We start from the raw sequence: 20,380 nt of genomic DNA on the forward strand, positions 1-20,380 counted from the left end.
ATGCCTTTCTCGCGTCTTGATCAGCTTCAACCGTAGTTCTTGGTCTTGGTGCATAACAATTTTGGCACTGTCGTACTATCGACACGTCATTTCCGTACATATCGACCAATTTCATTTTGACTTAAACAATTTTTTTTAAATTTTCTATAGCAAAAGAGTAAAATATGTCGAAAATGCCGCTTAATTTTTTCCATATTCAAAGTGGCATCATCCAGTAACTACTGCATGTAATTGATTAGAATTTTTTACACACGAGCCTTAAAATATAAGTTTTCAAATCATATAGTAATTATAGGGCTTAGGTGTGATGTTAGGTTCAAAAAATATAGTTAAATTCTGGTGGTAAAAAAAAAACGAAGTGACTTTCCGAACAACCTTATACACGAGACCTTAATATTACTGCTCCTATCCTATTCTATTTTGAAGGAAATTGGATGTCTTGATTAATATTGCCAATCATTATTAAATCAATTTTTAATTACTTATCTTCTTCCAATCTAAAATATATTATCTCAACTCAATATTGATAAACTAATTGCACCAATGTTTTTAATGGCAATTTAGAAATACTGCTAGCTCGACTTCAAGTCTTGGGATATGTAAATGCATTGTTAGAAATTGGTTGGAAATTTACCAAAAAAAAACTAATTCTTGAAAAAAGTAGAGATAAATATTATTCTTCACATTTTTTATGAGTATAGTTTTATAACTAAAAGAACTTTTAAAGTGCGTCTTAAAAAAGGGAAATACTGAATTAGACAAATAAATATTCTTTTTGTTACTTTCTAATATAGCCAAAAATGAATGATTTTTATTAATACCAGATTTTGCGATCGAGTGAGTAAATGTTTTCGTTATTTAAAACAAAACGGTTTTTAACAAATATTTTACAATACGTCCCTTTCATGAACTGCATAATGTATTGGCAAATATAGTGCGTAAATACTCAATATAAACAAACCAATATAAGTATATTATTAATATTTGTATTACAATAAAAAAATCATTTATATAAATTATAATACGGTATAAATTAACTAAATATTTAATAATAATTAATATATATTTATGCGCATGATTTGGGATTATGATCGGATTAGAAATTTTGAATAATTGACTTTGAGAATTCTTGTAGTTTCAAAAATGACATTTTTATTACTTTTAACATATTAAGATTGAAATAGTATAAATATACATGTGACTAATTGTGAAAATAGCTTATACTATAAATTTATTTATCTTATTAATAATTTACATCATTAGAGCAAAAAATATCTACAATTAGCAGTTATTTTGAACATAATTATGAATAAAATTTTTTATATTTAAATGGCTTTAAATATCAAAAATAATACTTTATGAAGTTATCAAAACGACTATGAGGATAATTTTGAGAAATTTAGGGAATTTTTGAGACAAATTTTGAATATTGCATGGTATTAATGGGTAAATGGAATTGCACGGATTAATTAATTGCATCGAATCTGCATAAAATATTTTAAGTCAGATACATATAACAGTACATTTTGACTTTAGCCCTCATACTTACTCTTACATACTCTTGCTATTAAAATCTTATTATTATAATAATTGATTGTAGAAACTTCATGGAAACTGATTGATTATTTATAATATTATTATTATTTTAAATACAACTATAATACAAATATGAAAACTTAGATTGACATATCGATTAAATATGCCCTAATATAAACTTTCTTATTGATCTTAATTTTATCGTATTAACATCTATAATCTATTGTTATGTGATTTTGGAAATGCATCATCTTCTCTATTTAATTTAGCCCTTCTTCTTAACATTTGATAGGCAGCACATAGAATTGCTAATAATAATGGCAATAGTACAGCGAATACGATTCCAGTTGTTATACCGGCATTGCGAGATGAATACTCTTGCTCACCTGTAATAACAAATTAGTTATTATAAAACTATATTTATATTTGATATTATATTTGCGACTTTTTTTTTAATATAACCAAGGGTGCAACAACTATCGACAGTTTCTTCAAAATTTAGGAGCTAAATAGGCAAAAAAGAAAGCAGTACCACTCTGATAATAACTTATTTCGTAAATTAGTAATGTAAGTAAATGACCATATTTGAAACTACAAAACGAATTTTTTTTATTTTCTTGCATTTGCTTGGAAAAGCGCGTTTTGCATAGCGAACTTTTTGCATAACGAACTTTCTCTCGGAACGAATTAAGTACGTAATGCGGAGTATCAAACATTCATATAGGAATTATAGACAATGCTTTTAAACATTTTCATTGGTTTTTAAAAACCTGAAAGGATTCATTATTGATCACTTACTATGATTTATAATGTCGATTATAAAATAGAAGTTAAATACGCACGCTTTGTTTAAACATAAACGTATATTTATTATTAAAAAAAAAAAAATATCGCAGGTACGTTATTTTACAGTGAAAACGAAAATCACGTGTGACAAAAGTAATTCTTACAAGCTGTAATAAAAAATATTCAATAATTATTTTAAAACAATATTTAATAAATTATCTACATTTTGTCGGAAACATTTTGATTTTTCAATTAATTTTGGAATGTGAATTTTAGTTTGAATTTTATAGTTATAATTAAAGGGTTATAATTTAAATTAAAATTTTGAACATAACTTAAGTTAAGATATATTGTTGGTAAACTTATCAATTATTGAACAATAGTTTATACGATTAACACAAAAAATATAACGAAATGCGTTTTACCTTTAAAAATTAAATTCAAGAATCCAATTGGTAACTGCATTGTCATAGTACCGATGTGATATCTTCAGATATATATAATATTGAACTAAATAAACATACTAAATTAACTAAATATGACGATTTGAAACATTAATGCTAATTAAAAAATAGATTAAATGTATTATAACTTTACTTTTATATAATACAAAATAGAATTTACCTAAGTGAAAAAGATTGAATGAAGTGAAAGTGTTAGACTTCGGTACTTCGACTATTTGAGCGAGGTAAACCAACATCTTGATTTATTGTGTTAAATGTTGGAGAGTAGTGTGCAGTATGAGTTGGAGAATTAATATTGTGCCCGTATCCGACAGTATTGTCGCGGGCCCAAGACTTAGTCGCTGTCGAATACGTTGGGCTGTCAGGGCTGTCGGGACTTCCAGGGCTGTCGGGGCTGTCTGGCACGTTATATCCAAGAGACGAAGGATTATTTACATTGTATTCCTTATTATTATCATCTTTGGTTAATTTTTGACGACTTCTACCGAGTTGATGTGCTGGTTCTCCGTAAGTAAACTTATTGGTTGGATTTGTATTAAAGTCTCTATTGTCGTTAGAGCCCGAAGACATAACTTCATCTTCGCTTAAGTCTAATTTTTTCTCCGGAAATTCTATTTCGGGTTTGCCTTTAAGTGGTTCATGCGTACGATAAACATCGTCATATTGCCTCATTTTGCGCAGTGTTCCACCATTTCCTGAACTTAAGTCGGTATCGACCTGATCAAAGTCTGAGTCAAATTCGCGAGTGTCTTTATATTGCGGCTTTGCTGCTAAATTGCTCATGCTAGCGCGCAAATTTGCCCGACTATTGGATCGAGATCTTGGCGCAAAGTCGAATACATGATCGTGTTTGGCAGCCCGACGTCGGAAAAATATTATACAAACTCCTAACAATATCACTATCGGTACCATAACAGCAAAGATGATTCCGGCAGTTAACCATGCTGAGCGAGTAGTGTAAAATATTTCACCTGCGATATAATATAAATTTAGAAACTGATCTTCGAAAGAAATTAATACAAAATATGACTACTATGTTTAACTACAATATTTAATTTGGTTTCATGCATTGTTATAATTTTTCTCAAATTGAATATTTATGTTATGAAATAATGGAACAATGAACAACTACAAAGTTTATGAATATTGGTCGAGGCATAAGAATTGCTAGTAATTATCACTTGGTTTATCACTATTCAATCAAAAAACGTATCGACATTAGATCATAATTTCAATTTTCTGTTTATAAATCAGAATCTTATTCGGCACATAATAACAGATTATATGTATATATATATATATATATATATATATATATATATATATATAATTTATAAATATTTAATATAAATATAAAAACTTACGTAAACATTCAGTATATCCATAAACAGGAACGTCCCAAGAGCCATCATCGAGACAGATTCTCCTTGGATCTCCCGTCAGGATAAATCCTTGATTGCATTCGAAAGATACTCTTGTACCCGGTATGAAAAGGAAAGTGCTTTTACGTCCAAACCGTGGAGTTTCCAATATACCACATGTCATTATTCGTTTACTATTCTTATCCTTAATATTTATAGCACTGTCGTAATAATTCTTTGTAAAATGAGCCATATCTCTGTTGAGAGTCATACCGTAATCATATCGACATTGATATGATTCTCCACATAAATCTTCAGCACGATTGATGTCGCTACTTCTGTTTGATGGAAGAAAATCTTTAGGTTCTTTAACCCAGTTTGGTATAAATGAGGAATTTGCATAATAACTGGCTGTGCGACCAAATTCACGAGTGAAGAGTGCCGCTCCGAGGTGTTCATTTTCACGATCCGCCAGCATCCCTTGATTTAGAAAGAAAAGTGAAATACGTATATTGATTGATCAATTTATTAATAATCATAATTACTACTTGGGAAGTATCACATATAACAAATATTCAAATAATTTTTGAAGTCAACCTTTAAGATTAATGTATTTCATATTCAAGATGCTTATTTAAAAGGATGTTACTACTTACAGTGACGTGCGAAATCTTTATGAACAGATTCAAAACTGTTGAGATTAACAGGCACAAAAGTTCCATCAGGTTTGACAAAGTCGTCTGCCATATCCCAACTCCAATTTCCGAGTAGACCAGCAGTTTTATTCTGAAACACGTAGAATAATATTCATAAACAGTCAATTCTTAGCAATGAAATAGACGTTTAGCAGAACAAAAACTAGAAATGCAAATGAAATGAAAAGGCCAGGCAAATATAATATAATTTGATTGAAATACCATCAAAACTAGCGAAAATAATCAAGTGATTGGATACATAACCGTTAGGATAATGTAAAAAATATAGCGTCTTTTTAACTTGTACTATTATTTGAAAAAAAAGTATTATATGTAATAAAAGTATATTGTTTATTTTCTCATTTGAGTACTGTAGAAAGTGAACTTTTACTTACAATAAATGTCCATGGTAAATAAACTCTAGCAGTCATAAATCCTTGATTTTCTACAACTTCTACTCCGGCTCCGGAAGCAAACATTATAACAACTTCAGACTGATTCAAGATGTATGTTGGTGTATATACAGTAACACCTAAAATCAATTAAACAAAACATCGATTACCCTCTTCAATATTTTTCAAAAACTTTCGTCTCGAGTAATTTTTTTTTTACATTTTTATCAATGGTACGGTCTGCAAACTTTGATTTATTTTTCAATTCATAAAATACATGCATATTTTGAAAGCTTCATATAAAATGATATATTTATATGCATATATGATAAACTTATTCTTTGTTCAGAAATTGCCGATTTAGCACTCTATTGGGCTTATAGTCGATACCAAAGAACCTGTTTTCAATCAAATTATTTTTGCGCATTAGAAATACAAATTGAATGTTCTTTGAACCATCCAAATTGGTTTAGAAGTTTTCCCAAGCAAACTTGCCTGGTCCACAAACATACATCTAATTTTTTCTAAGTTATGCCAAAGTGATCAGAAGATCTTTAAAAGTAAAGATACCTACAAAATCATTTGTTTTTTTGCGATTTTAATTAATTACCCTATGAAAGTTAAAAACGATAATTCCACAAAAGCAGTGCTGTATTATAAAGTTAAACCTAATGAATTAAAATGTGCTTTAAAGTTTTAGCCGGAGAAAAATGTATTGCTGTTTTTGCGAATGCATTCCAAAATTATTTTAATCTAGATATAAACATACATAAATTTATTATAAAAAACAAAAATTTGTATAAGCTTTTTCTTATTGCGTTTGATTTACCCCTTCGGTACGAGAGGGTTTACCGCACGAGTGACGCTGCTGTACGGAACAGCGTGTCCATTATTAGTGCTATTGAATGGATTGGGCAAAAATTAGAATTGCGCTTTTAATCAACTAAAAATTACTATAAAAATGATGAATTGCCAATACTTTAATTCATAGTAATGAATCTTGAAGCCGTACACTTAGCACGTAAGGGATTGTGCAAGTATTACGTAAGCAGATTTATTACAATTATTAACTTCCCGTAGGGCAAGTTATAGTAATCGCAAAAAAATCGAAAATGAAAATTTTTATATATCTTTACGTTTCAAAGGTTTTTGAACATTTTGGCATACCTTAGAAAAAATGGATGTATGTGTGTGTGTGTGTGTGTGTGTGTGTGTATGTGTGTGTGTATGTATGTACGTGTGTGTATGTATGTGCGGATACAAATTTTCGTCGACGATTTCGGGAACACGGATCAACCGATTTGAATAATTCAAAAAACATTCGATTCGTATTGATAAGGAGACGTGCTGATTAGTTTTTGGCGAAGGCAGGTCTAGCCGTTCCGAAGATACGGGGCAAAAAGTGCCAAAAACGGTAACTCAGTTTTTAAGAGAACGGAGCGTCCGATTTAAATAATTCAAAAAACATTTCACTTGTATTGACAAGATGAAGAATCGATAAAATTTTCATAAAGGTAGGTCTAGCGGTTTCGGAGATATGGAGGAAAAAGTAAAAAAATGAGCCATTGGGCGGTCAAAAATGTTCATTAGACATATGCACATCAAATTATCAGATATTTTATAGAGATTTTAACAATAAGTATACATTTTGTTAACATTCCTATGGGTTCCGTACCAATGCTTATGCGTTAGACAGCGACGCGGCGCTTACGCGCTTTATATTTTTTCCCTATGCAGTTAAATCAGTACGATTGCTTTGAAAAAAAGTTCAGATCTTCCACAATATGTCAAAATAAAGAAAAAAAATTTTTTTTCAAAAATAAAATTAAAAAAATTTTTTTTTTTTTTTTAATTTTTTTTTTCAAAAAAAAGTAATTTTTTGTCCATATATATAGTTTCTCAAAAATCTTATTTTTTCAAAGTACATTTTTTTCAAAAATGTTAATCGTTTTTAAAAAATTAATAATTTTTGGTACGGGAAGTTCCAGCAATTTGCCTTAAGGCACGATGCCTTAATTGCCTTAAGACAGAATTCTACTTACAGCTAGTTTACCCCCCTATCCCCCTTGTCAGCAAAAGTAAGCAAAGCTTTTACCCCCTACCTTCCTTGCTTACGTAAACATTTTGCAATTAATGTAAAAAAATAAAAATACCATCTATGACGTAATCATCATCCAGACTCCCCTGCCCCCCATGTCAACCCAAAATAAGCAAATCAACAACCCTCCTGCCCCCTATAGCGCTTACGTAATACTTGAACGGCCCCTAATACGGATGTCGTTCATAGACGACACTTAGATGTCGTCCATGAACGACAGCGAAAGGGTTAATAAGCTGAATTTAGAACTTATGGAATAGATCAAAAACAAAATTTCCTTTCATTTATTGTTTATCCTTTTTAATAAAAAACATATTTTAAATCTTTAAAAATCTTTTATCTTTTAAATCTCTAGCACCACTGATCCCAACCTACTCCCATGATCGGCGGCAACCGATTAGGGCTTGACGAATCCTTACAATAGCAATATCATATCATTCAAATTTTTTCTCGTTGTAAATATTTAGCTTACCTTGGAAGTGTTGAAACTTGAGAGAAGGTCTGTCGAAATAAATGCGTTTGTTATTGGCAAACACATCTAAACGGTATCTCCATTGAGCGTGTGTCGGCCGAACACGCACTTCGATAATTGTACTTGTGTTACCGGAAGCGACAATGGACGTTAGTTGAGTTGCTTCGACAGGGCCATACGCGTTAGCCGGCACTCGTTCGAATCTTCCTTGAATTTCTAGTTTGTCTCGGCCGGTATTACCTCGCAGCAGAACAAACTCGCCTGGGAAAAGGGAAAATCAAAATGACTTATGTACCCACTTTCAAGATTACGTAAATAAGTTGAGTTAATAATGGGATAACAGAATCAATCAGGTATTGAAGCGGAAGAGTAAATTTTTAATTTCAGTTATAAATCATTTAGATACATCCGGATTACCAGAGAAACTTATATATTCATAAATAAACATACTTGTTTAGAAAAAGTTTATGATGATACTGATTAACATTATAGTAAGAACTTATTAAAAAAAATACGACAACAGCAAAACAAACAGGCAATATTCATATAAACTGAATATGTGGCATTTTATATAAGACAAGTTGAAAAAACATTCCGATATTTGTTCAGATCTAGCAACTTTCCAAATGGGGGCGATAGAATTTTGTAATTTTGACTCGGCCCATTATCCCAAACTTTGATAATTTTTTATGATAAAACCACTTTTTGAAGGCCTATTGTATTTTAGGATGTTCGTAAAGATCATGAACTCCATCACCATAAAAAGATTCACCAAAATCAAATAAAAAAATGTTTTCAACAATTTATTATGAAGAAACTGCGAATTTCTCCTTTGGGAAGTTAACACCTCGACTGCAGTCGTCTACATCCCCTCGTTTCTTGGTGCTGCTGTCGATAGTGCCACATTTACTTCAAATCTACCCCCAATTTAGCGGCATAGTAAAACTAACTAGTTAGTTATTCCTATAGGTAGATAAAGAATCCAAAGAACACTTTTTGCCAAAACCACAGAATTACTATTATTAAACTATTTTTTGAGTAAAATGTTTCAGCATAGAAAAACGAAGACCTCTGCAGTCAACGTGTTAATTAACAAGGCTGCGAAATACGTGGCTTAAGTAATAGATTCGGCTTTGCATTCATTAGTTTTTGAGTTCAAGCTCCGTGTTGCGTGCAACCCGGTATTAATCAGTAGTGATGTCTACCTTCGAGTGAAACCGCAGTTCAAGGCATTGTAAAAGGACAAGCATAGAGTTTGCATTTGTAAAAATAATCATCACAACAGCTTACAAAAGGCAGCAATGTTTTATACCAGTTTATACCAGTTGATATTAGTTTATATAAATCATTTCAAATATTGTAAACGTATATGAAAACCATGGATAATATTACAAACGTGTCAATTTAGTTTAGGTGGCGCAAATGGTCAAATTATCAAATTGTAAAATCTGGCCCATTAAATATCTTACCCATTCCGTTAAAAGTATAATGCAAGTTGTCAAATGTGATGATGTGAGGATCTCCAAATACGGCTGCAACGGCTGGGGCCTGATAGGCTACACAGTCCTGAGTTGGTCGTCTTTCGAAACGAAGCGTTTCACATCCCACGGCCTGGTAAATACCAGAACATAAATATAAAAAAGATCTTAAATGAACAAATTAAAATGTGAAATCAATCATCAAGATATAAATTTTCTGTATCTTGCAAATAAGCGTAATTCAACTATTTCTTGCAAAAAATTACACTGTAAAATAGTTTGAAAAAATTCAAGTTGAGTATTGAAGCTATATTATTTTTAGTAGCTAACCCACCTGTTCATCTTGCCAGAAACAACAAGAGTAAAATGGTGCGATATCATGGAACCAAGTTGATAACGTGGGGACTTTATTTGCTTCGTTCCAGGGCAAAACACCTAAATTGTGAGAACGTCGTGGTCTTGAGCCCCATTGCTGATCGTAGCTCATCATTAAATAACCATTACGATCATAGCAGCATTGCTGTTCAGATCCTTCAAGACTAAATATACGTTTGTTTAATATATATAAAATTGAGCTATTTAATTGAAATATTTTATATGTTTCAATTAAGGTTGGCATTTCATTGACAATGTAATTTTCATATTTAAATCATTTTAAAGTTGTTTTAATAAAGTTTTCTCATATTTACCTTGGATTCCCTGTACGAACGCAATGAATAGCTCCATCGTGATACAAACAGCTTGGATTAGAATCTTTGTCACATTCAAAATCTGGCATAAAACGTCCTTTGTCGTTTAGAGCATGTTCTAACGTGCATGGACAAACTGATATTTCAGAAGCGAAATTTCTCAAAAATCTGTCCGACTTCAACCAGTTATCGCAAATCTTTCGCGGCCAATTATTACCATATAATCTTTCCCATTGAGGACCAAAATACCATCCTAAAGGAATCGGCTTACTCCATAAGACCCTAGCGAAAAAAATGAGTGTTTAAATTAAGTCATTCAATTAAGATATTAAGTAATTATTATCTTACGGTGTGTATTTCATGCCATCAGCATTTGTAAGATTGATGTGAATGAAACCAAAAGTCATGTCATTTGTTCTAGGATTTTCACGCAATCTAAAGTTAGCCGGAGAAATTACATATTCCCCGTTGTTCGTGACGCCTTCTTCTATCGTATCGATATATTCTAACTCAGGATGGATAGTCCTTTCTCTATAGCCATACAGAGAAATACGTACACCAGCATTCAAATTGGTTGTTAAGTTGCCTTTGCTCCAAGTTATTTTTATTTCTCTAGGGCTTCGCTTATGGACGTCATTTGTCGGGAAGAAAATTTGATCAGCAGCCGATGCAGGAGTTTCTGTAAAAACAAAAGTCGTTACTAGCACAAATGCAATAGGTTCTAGCATTTTATCATGAAGTCTTTCCACATTATATTATGCACAATGACGATATAATCACAGATTTAGTACTTTTATTTGAAATTATCTTCAAGCTCTTTTATTAACAGTTATAGTATGTTCGATGTGAATAAGTCGATGTTTTGTGAAATCAAAGAAAAACCAAAAGTATTATCATAAATGGCAAAAAACATTTTTGACCAGTAAAGTAACATAATACATAAATATTGATTCCTTACCAGATTTGTTGTTTTAGTAAAATCAGTATCAAGCAATCAATTTATCAATTTAATTATACATGCCTACAAAGTATTTTCCTTTCCATTTGAACGCTTCATTTCCAATTTGCACTTCGAATCGCACATATCCCTGAGCATTGAGATAGGGTTGGACGCAAACTGCTCGGTTGACGTCTACAACATGTCCTATGACTGACACGGTGTCGAATTTACAAACGACACGAGTGTCGTTGCTGAAACAAGGTCCAGTGATGTTGACGACAGTCCCTCCGAGCATATTACCACTCTCGGGTGCAAAAACGAGAGGCAGGTTGGCATGATCTGAAAACAAAAGATTTATAATTTCAAACAGAAATATTCCCAGTAAACACCGGGCGGCGGTAGCAATTTGAAGTCCACATCGATTATACATGGGTGTCACAGCGCCGAAGGAATGCTTGTGGATTTCAGGTTGCTGCCGACGCTCACATCACACGGTGTTTACTGGGATATTATCAGTGGTAAGAACATGCTATAAAAAATGTGTTTAGCATACTATTAAGAATGTCATTAAGCTGAAATTAACGAATCTATTAAAATATTTTTTCAGTAGGTAAGTGATGTTTCTGGTATCATCAAACCAATGTCAAAATTATAATTCTGTCTATTAAACTGCATGATTTTGTACATCAAATTTAGAATTAGGAAATTTTATATATCGATTTGAACTCACCAATATCTTTGTTACAGGTTCCTAGCATTATTTTTTCATCAATACGGAATATGTGTCTGCCTGGAAAACCATTAGCGTATCCTCTGCCTGTTAAATCTCTTAGAACTGATTCTTGCGAATAAGGTTTATATTCATAACTTTGGGTGCCATTTCCGCCATTGAAACCAATCTGACAACAAGGTAAAATAATATATATATATATATATATATATATATATATATATATATATATATATATAATAGTTCTCATATATATAATAAAGCTTTATAGCATGAAAAAAGATGCATCATTTATATTTTACATGCAGAATTTGCTTGGAAAATCAATAAATTCTAAAGCTTTGTTCTACATTTTTCCTGTCTCCCATTACCCCATTTAAGTTGGGGTTTCTTGATAATCTATCATTAGTGTAATTATTTTCTGTAAAGTAGAACTTGCAGAGACTCCTTCTCGCGCTATATCTTTCACAATATACGAAAAAATGCTATTACCATCCCTTTTAGAAGTATAGAGGTCTGCTAAATAAATAAATGATACTTACATAAGCAGGAACACCACCTTCTCCAGTGGTTGTATCACCTCCGGCTTCAGTATGTGAAGTCCATTTTATACTCGCGTAGTTGAAGATGGCATAGGTGAATACTTCATCGGTAGCCAACACCATTTGGAAAGTGTTAGTCTAGAATAATACATTTATGTAATACTATTTATTTACCAATAATTACAAATAAAAAAAATTGGTTGAATATTTTGAAAAATTATATAAAATTCTAATTTGTTCTTCAGGTACAAGAACGGGTCCTTTAGTGATGGGCATATGTTTTCTTTAAATATTTTTTAAATGATAAATAAAATGCAATATATTACCCATTGAGATTGGGGATTGAATTTTTAATTCGAATGATGAAACAACTGTTTATTTTAAATTCTTCCAGTATGATGCCATAAAGACTTTATTATTTAATTCATAATTACCAATTCCAAAGCGTTTCCCAAACCGCCGTTGAATGTCATGTTTTTCCAAGTGATGATGACCGCGTGTTTGGGAACGAAATTATTGGCACCGATGACACCTTCACGAATATCCCATTGCAATCGTTCACGGACTTCGACTCCAAATTTATCGGTACGAGACATAAGATCTCTTTCCTGACGGAAATAGACACCTGGTCTTCGTTGATCCTTTTCATCTTTCCCTAAACGACCAATGCGGCACTTGCTGAAGAATATTCCTATAAAAGCCGGATCGTTGACTTTAGGCCAATCTTTGATTGGGAAAACGAGTGGATAAGTTAGGTGCTCCGGTGGGTCGCTGAATTCTAAGTAGCCATTCATTGACAACTGAAAATTTAATTTTTTTCATGAGAATTTTTTGAATATATCCCATACAATAATATGTATAGATGTAAATATATATATATATATATATATATATATATATATATACATATATTAGATAGATAGATAGATAGATAGTTTGATGATCACATTGGTCTTGTCACTTTTACGGGGTGGTATGATTTATAATTTTTTGCTCAATTATGCATTCACATAATAGAATTCTTTCTTTTCTTAAAATTATGGTTTTGTGTCAAATTCTTTCAAAAAAAAATATTTTTATTAAGATGTATAAGTTTCATGTTTTTAATCTGGTGATTACTGAATGATGACACACATTAAGTTTCGAAACGTGTATTATTTTTTTTAATTTTCTTTAACTTATCTTTTATTTTGCCGAATTATTTGTATGAGTCATAAAAAGTCGCTTAGGTACATATGATTTTCGGGTACTAGGTATCAAAATAAGATACTTCGCTTCAGAAACCATACTTCTAAAATGAATTTTTATGTAACGTGCTTTGACCCAAAAATAACGATCAAACTTTGAAATTTTTTATTTTCACCCATTTAGAGGGCCCGAATCGGGTTCAAATGTATGACTAACCATCACTAACTTTGGAAGGCCAATCAACCCATGCCAGTGGTTTACACCCTGGGACCCCCACTGAGTGGTTTTTCAAAATTTAACCCTTATCTTTGGGTCAGTGCACGGGACATCAAAATTCATTTTAGAGCTATGGTTTCTTCAGCAAAGTATCTTATTTTGATCCCTAGTATCCGAAAATCATATGTGCCTAAGTGACCTTAATTTCGACCCGCCCAATATATATATAATTATATATATTATCGATATTATTATTATGCATATGTATTATCTTGATAGATTTATTAAAATTGACCTGTCTTCATATTGAGATTCACGTGTTCAGAGTATTCGTTATATACAATTATACATTAGATTTTATTCATTATTTTATTACTTTTGATTTTATGAGTTAGTTTTCATTTTAAAATAATAAATATTGAAGGTGGCAGTGAATCTCGAAAGGTCTGACAGTGTCAGATATTATGATGAAAGTCACATGAATAATAGTAATAAACTGTTGCAATGTAAAAATAAATTTTAATGTGCAAACTAGCAATTGGGGCTTCATGTCGGAGACAGTACATAAAAAATAATATATGTTTACATGAAAATGAAGTGAATGGAAAAAATGTAAAGTACAAAAATTGGTCATTTTTAGAATGTGATATTCAAAGTAAATTTACCAGACCAACTCAAATAAAAAAAAAGTTTATCAATTATATCACATATATTATTTCCTGTATAAAGAAAGGTACAAGCATATTTTTATATAAATTAATTATTATATATGAAAAATTATAAATAAGCAAAGAAAAGGTATTTAGAAAAAATTAAAATAGAAGATATTCAGAAAATATTTTAAAAATATTTTTAAGTTGTGAAGTCAACTCAAACAAGTAGTTCCAATATATCTCAAAATATTGCAAGGTATGTACTTATTATCTATGAAAGTTGAGTCTAAAAATCTGATACTTTATAAAATATAGACAGTCCATAATAGATTTTTGTTTATGAATTAGTAGATACTAAGCTCATTTCTGCAGTAGCACTTACCCGTGTGTAATTGTATCTGAAACCATAGAATGGAAGTTGGAAGTTGAAGTTTTTATGAATTTGCGGAATTGAATTATGAATATCCGTCTGATAATCTCCATTATTATTGTTTCCGCCTTTGTCGAAATACCAATACATAAAATTCGAACGAATTTCCTTCAGTCGAGTTTCTGGTATGATGTATCCAGGCTTTTGGAATTTTGGAGGTTCTGATGGCTCAACCCGAGAGGTTAATGAATCTGTTGAATTTTACATTAGTGAATAGGGTATAATATTATACTATACTGATTTGTGTTAATATTTTTTCATTAAACAGTTATTAATATAATCTATCGACAGGAGGTAATTAATTAATTTATTATAACAGAATATTAGAATATATTTGATTTATTCAAAAAGCAAAATAAACATTTAAAATTAAAGTAAATAAATCTACTTGTTTCGGTTTTGATGTATAAAGGTTCTTGTTAAATCGACTTGTAATAACATACTTAATTAAATTGCTTAGAATCCCTCAATTGCTTAGGTCAGAGCAAATTCAAAATTATTAAATTTACAATGTCGAAATTTGGTTGGGCCTAAAACCTTGCATTTAAAATAATAAGAAAAAATCTGGATATAATTAACTTTAATATAAAATTTTCATTTTCATATCATTTGAAATAGATCTTATTTTATACTTTACATTATTTTCATTACAAAACCGTTTATCTTCAAACATAACTACCATTTAAAGGACATTTAATGTTCGAATATTTTTAAATTTGAGGTTAAAATATTTATAATTTAGTATATTTCTAATTAAAAGCTATTTGTACTACGTAAGTTATTATAATCGTCCAAAAATCGAAATTGTGAATGTTTGCATATCTTCACGTTTTCGAAAAATGGATGTATGCGTGTATGTGTGTATATGTATGTATGTATGAATACAGTTTTTTGTCCACGTTTTCGGGCGCACGGAATGGTTCAAAAATATTCGATTCTTATTGATAGGGAGATGTGCTGATTAGTTTTTAGCAAAGGCAGGTCGTCCAGAAAATAGAAAACGTGTTTTTAAGAGAACGGAGCATCCGATTTAAAATTATTCAATTCGTAATGATGGGGAGAAATTGTAATTAGATTTTGGCAAAGGCAGGCCTAACTGTTTCGGAGATATAGAGCTAAATATGCAAAATATGGCAGTTTTTGAAAGAACTAAGCATCTGATTTGAATGATTCAAAAAACTTTCTGCTTGTTTTGACGAAATCATAGTTTGAGAAGAAAGGTTTTTTTTCTTTTTTTTTAATTTTCAAAAAATATTTTTTTTTACTGAATTTAATTCTTCGAATATTTCACTAAAGTACGGAAAGTTTCAGCAATTTGCTTTAAGGCACGATGCCATATACCACTAGTTTAATTAATTTTTGCAAAAAGTACTAATGTTATTGAATAATTCTATGCGATTCACTATCTACTAATAACGACCGAAGTACATAAAATCATTTCACGTCAAACAAGCAAGTTTTCAAATTTGAACAAGGAGTTAGTAAAAATTAAAAATTTCATATTGCATCAAATAGTTGTTGACACAAAATTCTTATATATGTACCTATATATAAATAAGGTCGCACAAATAGGAAAAATATTTTCAAATAAATCCATGCTCAGGTATTTATACTTTTATATGTGTGTTTGATTATGATAACGTTACTATCAAGAAGATAAGCAAAATATGAAAAGTAAATCGTGACACACTTTAATCCTAGCTTGTTATGTACTATATTCTTTAAAAAATAATGAGAACTTTAAAGTTTTGAAGTAATGTAGATAAAATCTCAGAGTTGAATTAATTTTGCTCTTACTATTTTTTCACATAAGCTACCGGGGATTATTATATGAAATTTAGTTCATAGGGCAGCGTGTGTGCGTGTAGATAAGGTAGTTGTTTCGATTATATTATCGAAACGATCGATAAATATTAATTTGATATTAAGAAGTATTATTTATTTTTACTTGAAAATATAGATCAAAAATATATTCAATTAAAAATAGCGCATTCAGGTATTAGAATATGAAATGAACAAAATAATCTACCACACTACATTTGTCTTATTACAGGTGTTATGTAATTTCAGTTCACAGGCGTATCTTCGCGCAGAGCTCCTGTTATTATAATACACGTACATATATATATATATATATATATATATATATATATATAAACACAACTTTAATAAATAATAATTTGTTTATTTATTCACAAGCTAACGGCAATCATTAGTAATAAATATTATGTTGTGCTCTGAACAAGAAATATAAATAAAAACAAAATTGTTTTTATAAATGTTATTGCATTTTAACATTCTGAACTAAGAACAATTATTCTTAGTCAATTCTTTTGTTTATTTTTTGTCAATAAAAAGTACATTTAAAGTATATTTATAACTATTTTAGACAAAGTGTTTTCGAGATTTTTACTGATGGCTACTTGAAGGATACTCAATTCCTATACTTTCTAGTTGTTACTATATTTTTATATACTTAATTTGGGTCGCAGCAATGCCCAGAAATGCTATAAGTTTATAAGTAACTAGCTGTAAGTGGAATTCTGTCTTAAGGCAATTAGGGCATCGTGCCTTAAGGCAAATTGCTGGAACTTCCCGTACCAAAAATTATTATTTTTTTTAAAAACGATTAACATTTTTGAAAAAAATTTACTTCGAAAAAATAAGATTTTTGAGAAACTATAAATTGGACAAAAAATTACTTTTTTTTAAAAAAAAATTTTTGTTTAAATTTTTTTAAAGAAAAAAATTTTTTTTAAATTTTTTTTTTTTTGAAAAAAAAATTTTTTTTCTTTATTTTGACATATTTTGGAAGATCTGAACTTGTTTTTCAAAGCAATCGTGCTGCTTTAACTGCCTAGAGACAAAATATAAAGCGCGTAAGCGCGGCGTCGCTGTCTAACGGGTAAACATTGATACGGAACCCATAGGAAAATAAACAAAATTTATACTTATTGTTAAAATCTCTATAAAATATCTGAAAATTTGATGTGCATATGTCTAATGATCATATTTGACCGCCAAATGGCATTTTTTTCTACTTTTTTTGTTAGATCTCCGAAACCGCTAGACCTGCCTTTATGAAAATTTGATCAATTCTTTACCTTGTCAATACAAGTAAAATGTTTTTTGAATTATTAAAATCGGACGCTCCGTTCTCTTAAAAACTGAGTTACCGTTTTCGGCACTTTTTGCCCCGTATCTCCGGAACGGCTAGACCTGCCTTCGCCAAAAACTAATCAGCACGTCTCCTTATCAATACGAATCGAATGTTTTTTGAATTATTCAAATCGGTTGATCCGTGTTCCCGAAATCGTCGACGAAAATTTGTATCCGCACATACATACACACACGCACACACACACACACACACACACACACACACACACACACACATACATCCATTTTTTCTAAGGTATGCCAAAATGTTCAGAAACCTCTGAAACGTAAAGATATATAAAAATTTTCATTTTCGATTTTTTTGCGATTACTATAACTTACCCTACGGGAAGTTAAAAATAGATGTACAAGATTTACTAAAATTTTATCATACTGATCTGAAAATTGAAACTGTGACGAGGCAATTTGAAAAAAAAAACACTGTCATTAATAACTTCAATTTAAGCCATTGGATATAAATTGATATTCGGTTTACACTTATGTCTAAAATGCTAAAAACCTTATTTATTTCAATTTATTTGCCTAATTAATCAAAAAATCTGTAACCATAAACATAATTTTTGATCCCATATTAGAGTCTATTAAAACAATATAAAGAAGTACTCAAAAGTATTTTTTCTAATTAAGTTTTTTTTATGTGACTAATTTGTAGGTACATACTTTATGATAATACCCGCAGTAAAGATTTCAATTTTATCTAAATGTTTTTAGATATGATATTTAGAAGCACTTCATTTTCAATCATAGTTTTCGAAGAATTATTACAAAGTTTGTTACTTTTATTTGATTAAAAAATGAGTTAATTGCTAAAATGTTTTTACGTTTTAAAATATTTAATATAGTTTTATTGCAAGCTTTATATTTTTAGGATGATATACTTCTATTTATTATTATATTCGCTTTATTGAATAATCGTGACAATCATTCATATGAGTATTAATAATAATAAATACATTTTGATAATAGTTTGCTCTTTTCGTGGTCTAAAAATGATGATGAAATCGATGTTAGCAAAAAAGAAGTGGACGAAAATAAATTAAAAATTAGAGTAATTGAAAACAAAATTGAAAAGAAACTTTATAATCACATATTCACAAATAATTTATCATCACAGCATAGGTTCACTTTAAAGCAAAATTTTATTTGTAAATTCTTCGAAAATATTTAAAAAATTACTGTATAAAATAAGTAGAAACATATCATATATCAGGTATTTTTATCATATGTGATAAAAATACTTATTATCATAACTTGCTGCTCAAAAATCAATTCAATTATAAACCTATGTATATAGCAGGGCCATCAAAGATGATTCAGCTATTTATATTCTATGACTCATTTTCATTTTAATATCTTTGCTAACATTTTCGCATTTTTTAAAATATTTCTACAAGAAGGATCTTGTTGAAATTGTTCTCCGGAAATATTGCTACAATGTGTTTAAAAAAACTTTCTTTTATCGAATTACAATTGCGTCGTGCTGTTTGATGTGTCAGCCATTAGTCAACAATCAGGAATGTTTGTGATAACATTACTACTTGACTTCTGAGCTATGTTTTTATTATTAATAAATCTTACCATAAATACCATCCAAATCGTTTTGGTTGAAACCACTTTCATCGATGTAATTTCCAGATTGCACATCTGTCATTGATCTTAATGTCAACGGTATATTACTTTCAATCAACTCGGCCTCGTCAATATTTTTATTTAAAGTTCCTTCAGAATCAGATAAGTACGAGCTCGTATTTTCACCTGTTTCACTAAGATTTATATTCTCTGAAGATTCGTCGTATGGCTCATCTTCAACCTGACCATAAATACTATTACAACAGAGAAAAACCAAACCAAACCAATAAATTTCTTTTATTAACAACATCACTGATGCCTTATTTGGATCTAATCCACTAAATATTGTTATTTGAAATTCACTACAATATAAATATACATATGTGACTCTTATTGTAAAAGCTAATACGATAATAACGCCTTACTACAGGTGCATTTTAGCCTATGATTCTCTACAATTTCAGTGATAAACTTTATCATTTATTATCACTTTGACGATAACGATAACAACTGGGAGAGGTTTAATAAAATTGGAATTACGCACCATTGACTTATTAAGAATTATTGTGAAATAGTTCTCTGTAATTATTTATCATCACAATCTAATTAAAAATTACAGACAAGCACCTACTCACGTACCAAGGCATAAATACTTCCATAAAAAAAGTTACTATACCAAAACCAATTCAACTACAACTCAATCTTCAATATAATTCAAGTAACTTGTTACCTACAATAATAACACAATAATATATGTTCTAAATAATGGAATGAGGTTTAATCCTAGCTGTTAAACTTATTAACTTCCCGTAGGGCAAGTTATAGTAATCGCAAAAAAATCGAAAATGAAAATTTTTATATATGTTTACGTTTCAGAGGTTTCTGAATATTTTGGCATACCTTAGAAAAAATGGATGTATGTGTGTGTGTGTGTGTGTATGTATGTATGTACGTGTGTGTA

At 30.2% G+C, this 20,380-nt stretch overlaps 3 protein-coding genes across 5 annotated transcripts in view; 2 read left to right on the top strand and 1 right to left on the bottom strand.

The window, feature by feature from the left end:
* LOC113377667 (serine/threonine-protein kinase STK11) overlaps window positions 1-11,688 on the top strand; it is a 95,968-nt gene extending 84,280 nt beyond the window's left edge. For both annotated transcript variants that reach the window (XM_026618056.1, XM_026618057.1), the window contains exon 3: window positions 11,659-11,688. The gene's annotated coding sequence lies outside the window, so the exon portion shown is untranslated. The remainder of the gene's footprint in view (window positions 1-11,658) is intronic.
* On the bottom strand, window positions 1,317-19,770 carry LOC113377663 (protein mesh). 2 transcript variants are annotated; one of them, XM_026618051.1, is made up of 16 exons: window positions 19,429-19,770; window positions 14,623-14,861; window positions 12,618-12,983; window positions 12,184-12,321; window positions 11,642-11,810; window positions 10,993-11,250; window positions 10,320-10,650; window positions 9,972-10,253; window positions 9,617-9,821; window positions 9,274-9,415; window positions 7,805-8,065; window positions 5,238-5,374; window positions 4,804-4,933; window positions 4,151-4,627; window positions 2,947-3,757; window positions 1,805-1,922 (listed from the first exon to the last, which is right to left on the bottom strand). In XM_026618051.1, exons 1-15 carry the CDS (start codon window positions 19,727-19,729, stop codon window positions 2,979-2,981), a joined length of 4,215 nt encoding a protein of 1,404 aa, XP_026473836.1. In that variant the 5' UTR covers window positions 19,730-19,770; the 3' UTR covers window positions 1,805-1,922; window positions 2,947-2,978. The 2 variants fall into 2 exon arrangements, with proteins under 2 accessions (XP_026473837.1, XP_026473836.1); XM_026618052.1 differs by lacking the exon at window positions 2,947-3,757 and having other exon boundaries at window positions 1,317-1,922.
* LOC113377664 overlaps window positions 11,696-20,380 on the top strand; it is a 68,410-nt gene continuing 59,725 nt past the window's right edge. Inside the window, exon 1 of the mRNA XM_026618053.1 lies at window positions 11,696-11,821. The gene's annotated coding sequence lies outside the window, so the exon portion shown is untranslated. The remainder of the gene's footprint in view (window positions 11,822-20,380) is intronic.

Source organism: Ctenocephalides felis, unplaced genomic scaffold (genome assembly GCF_003426905.1).
Source record: "Ctenocephalides felis isolate EL2017-DRISC unplaced genomic scaffold, ASM342690v1 CF-g0.4_SCAFFOLD_01886, whole genome shotgun sequence".
Lineage (NCBI taxonomy): Eukaryota > Metazoa > Arthropoda > Insecta > Siphonaptera > Pulicidae > Ctenocephalides > Ctenocephalides felis.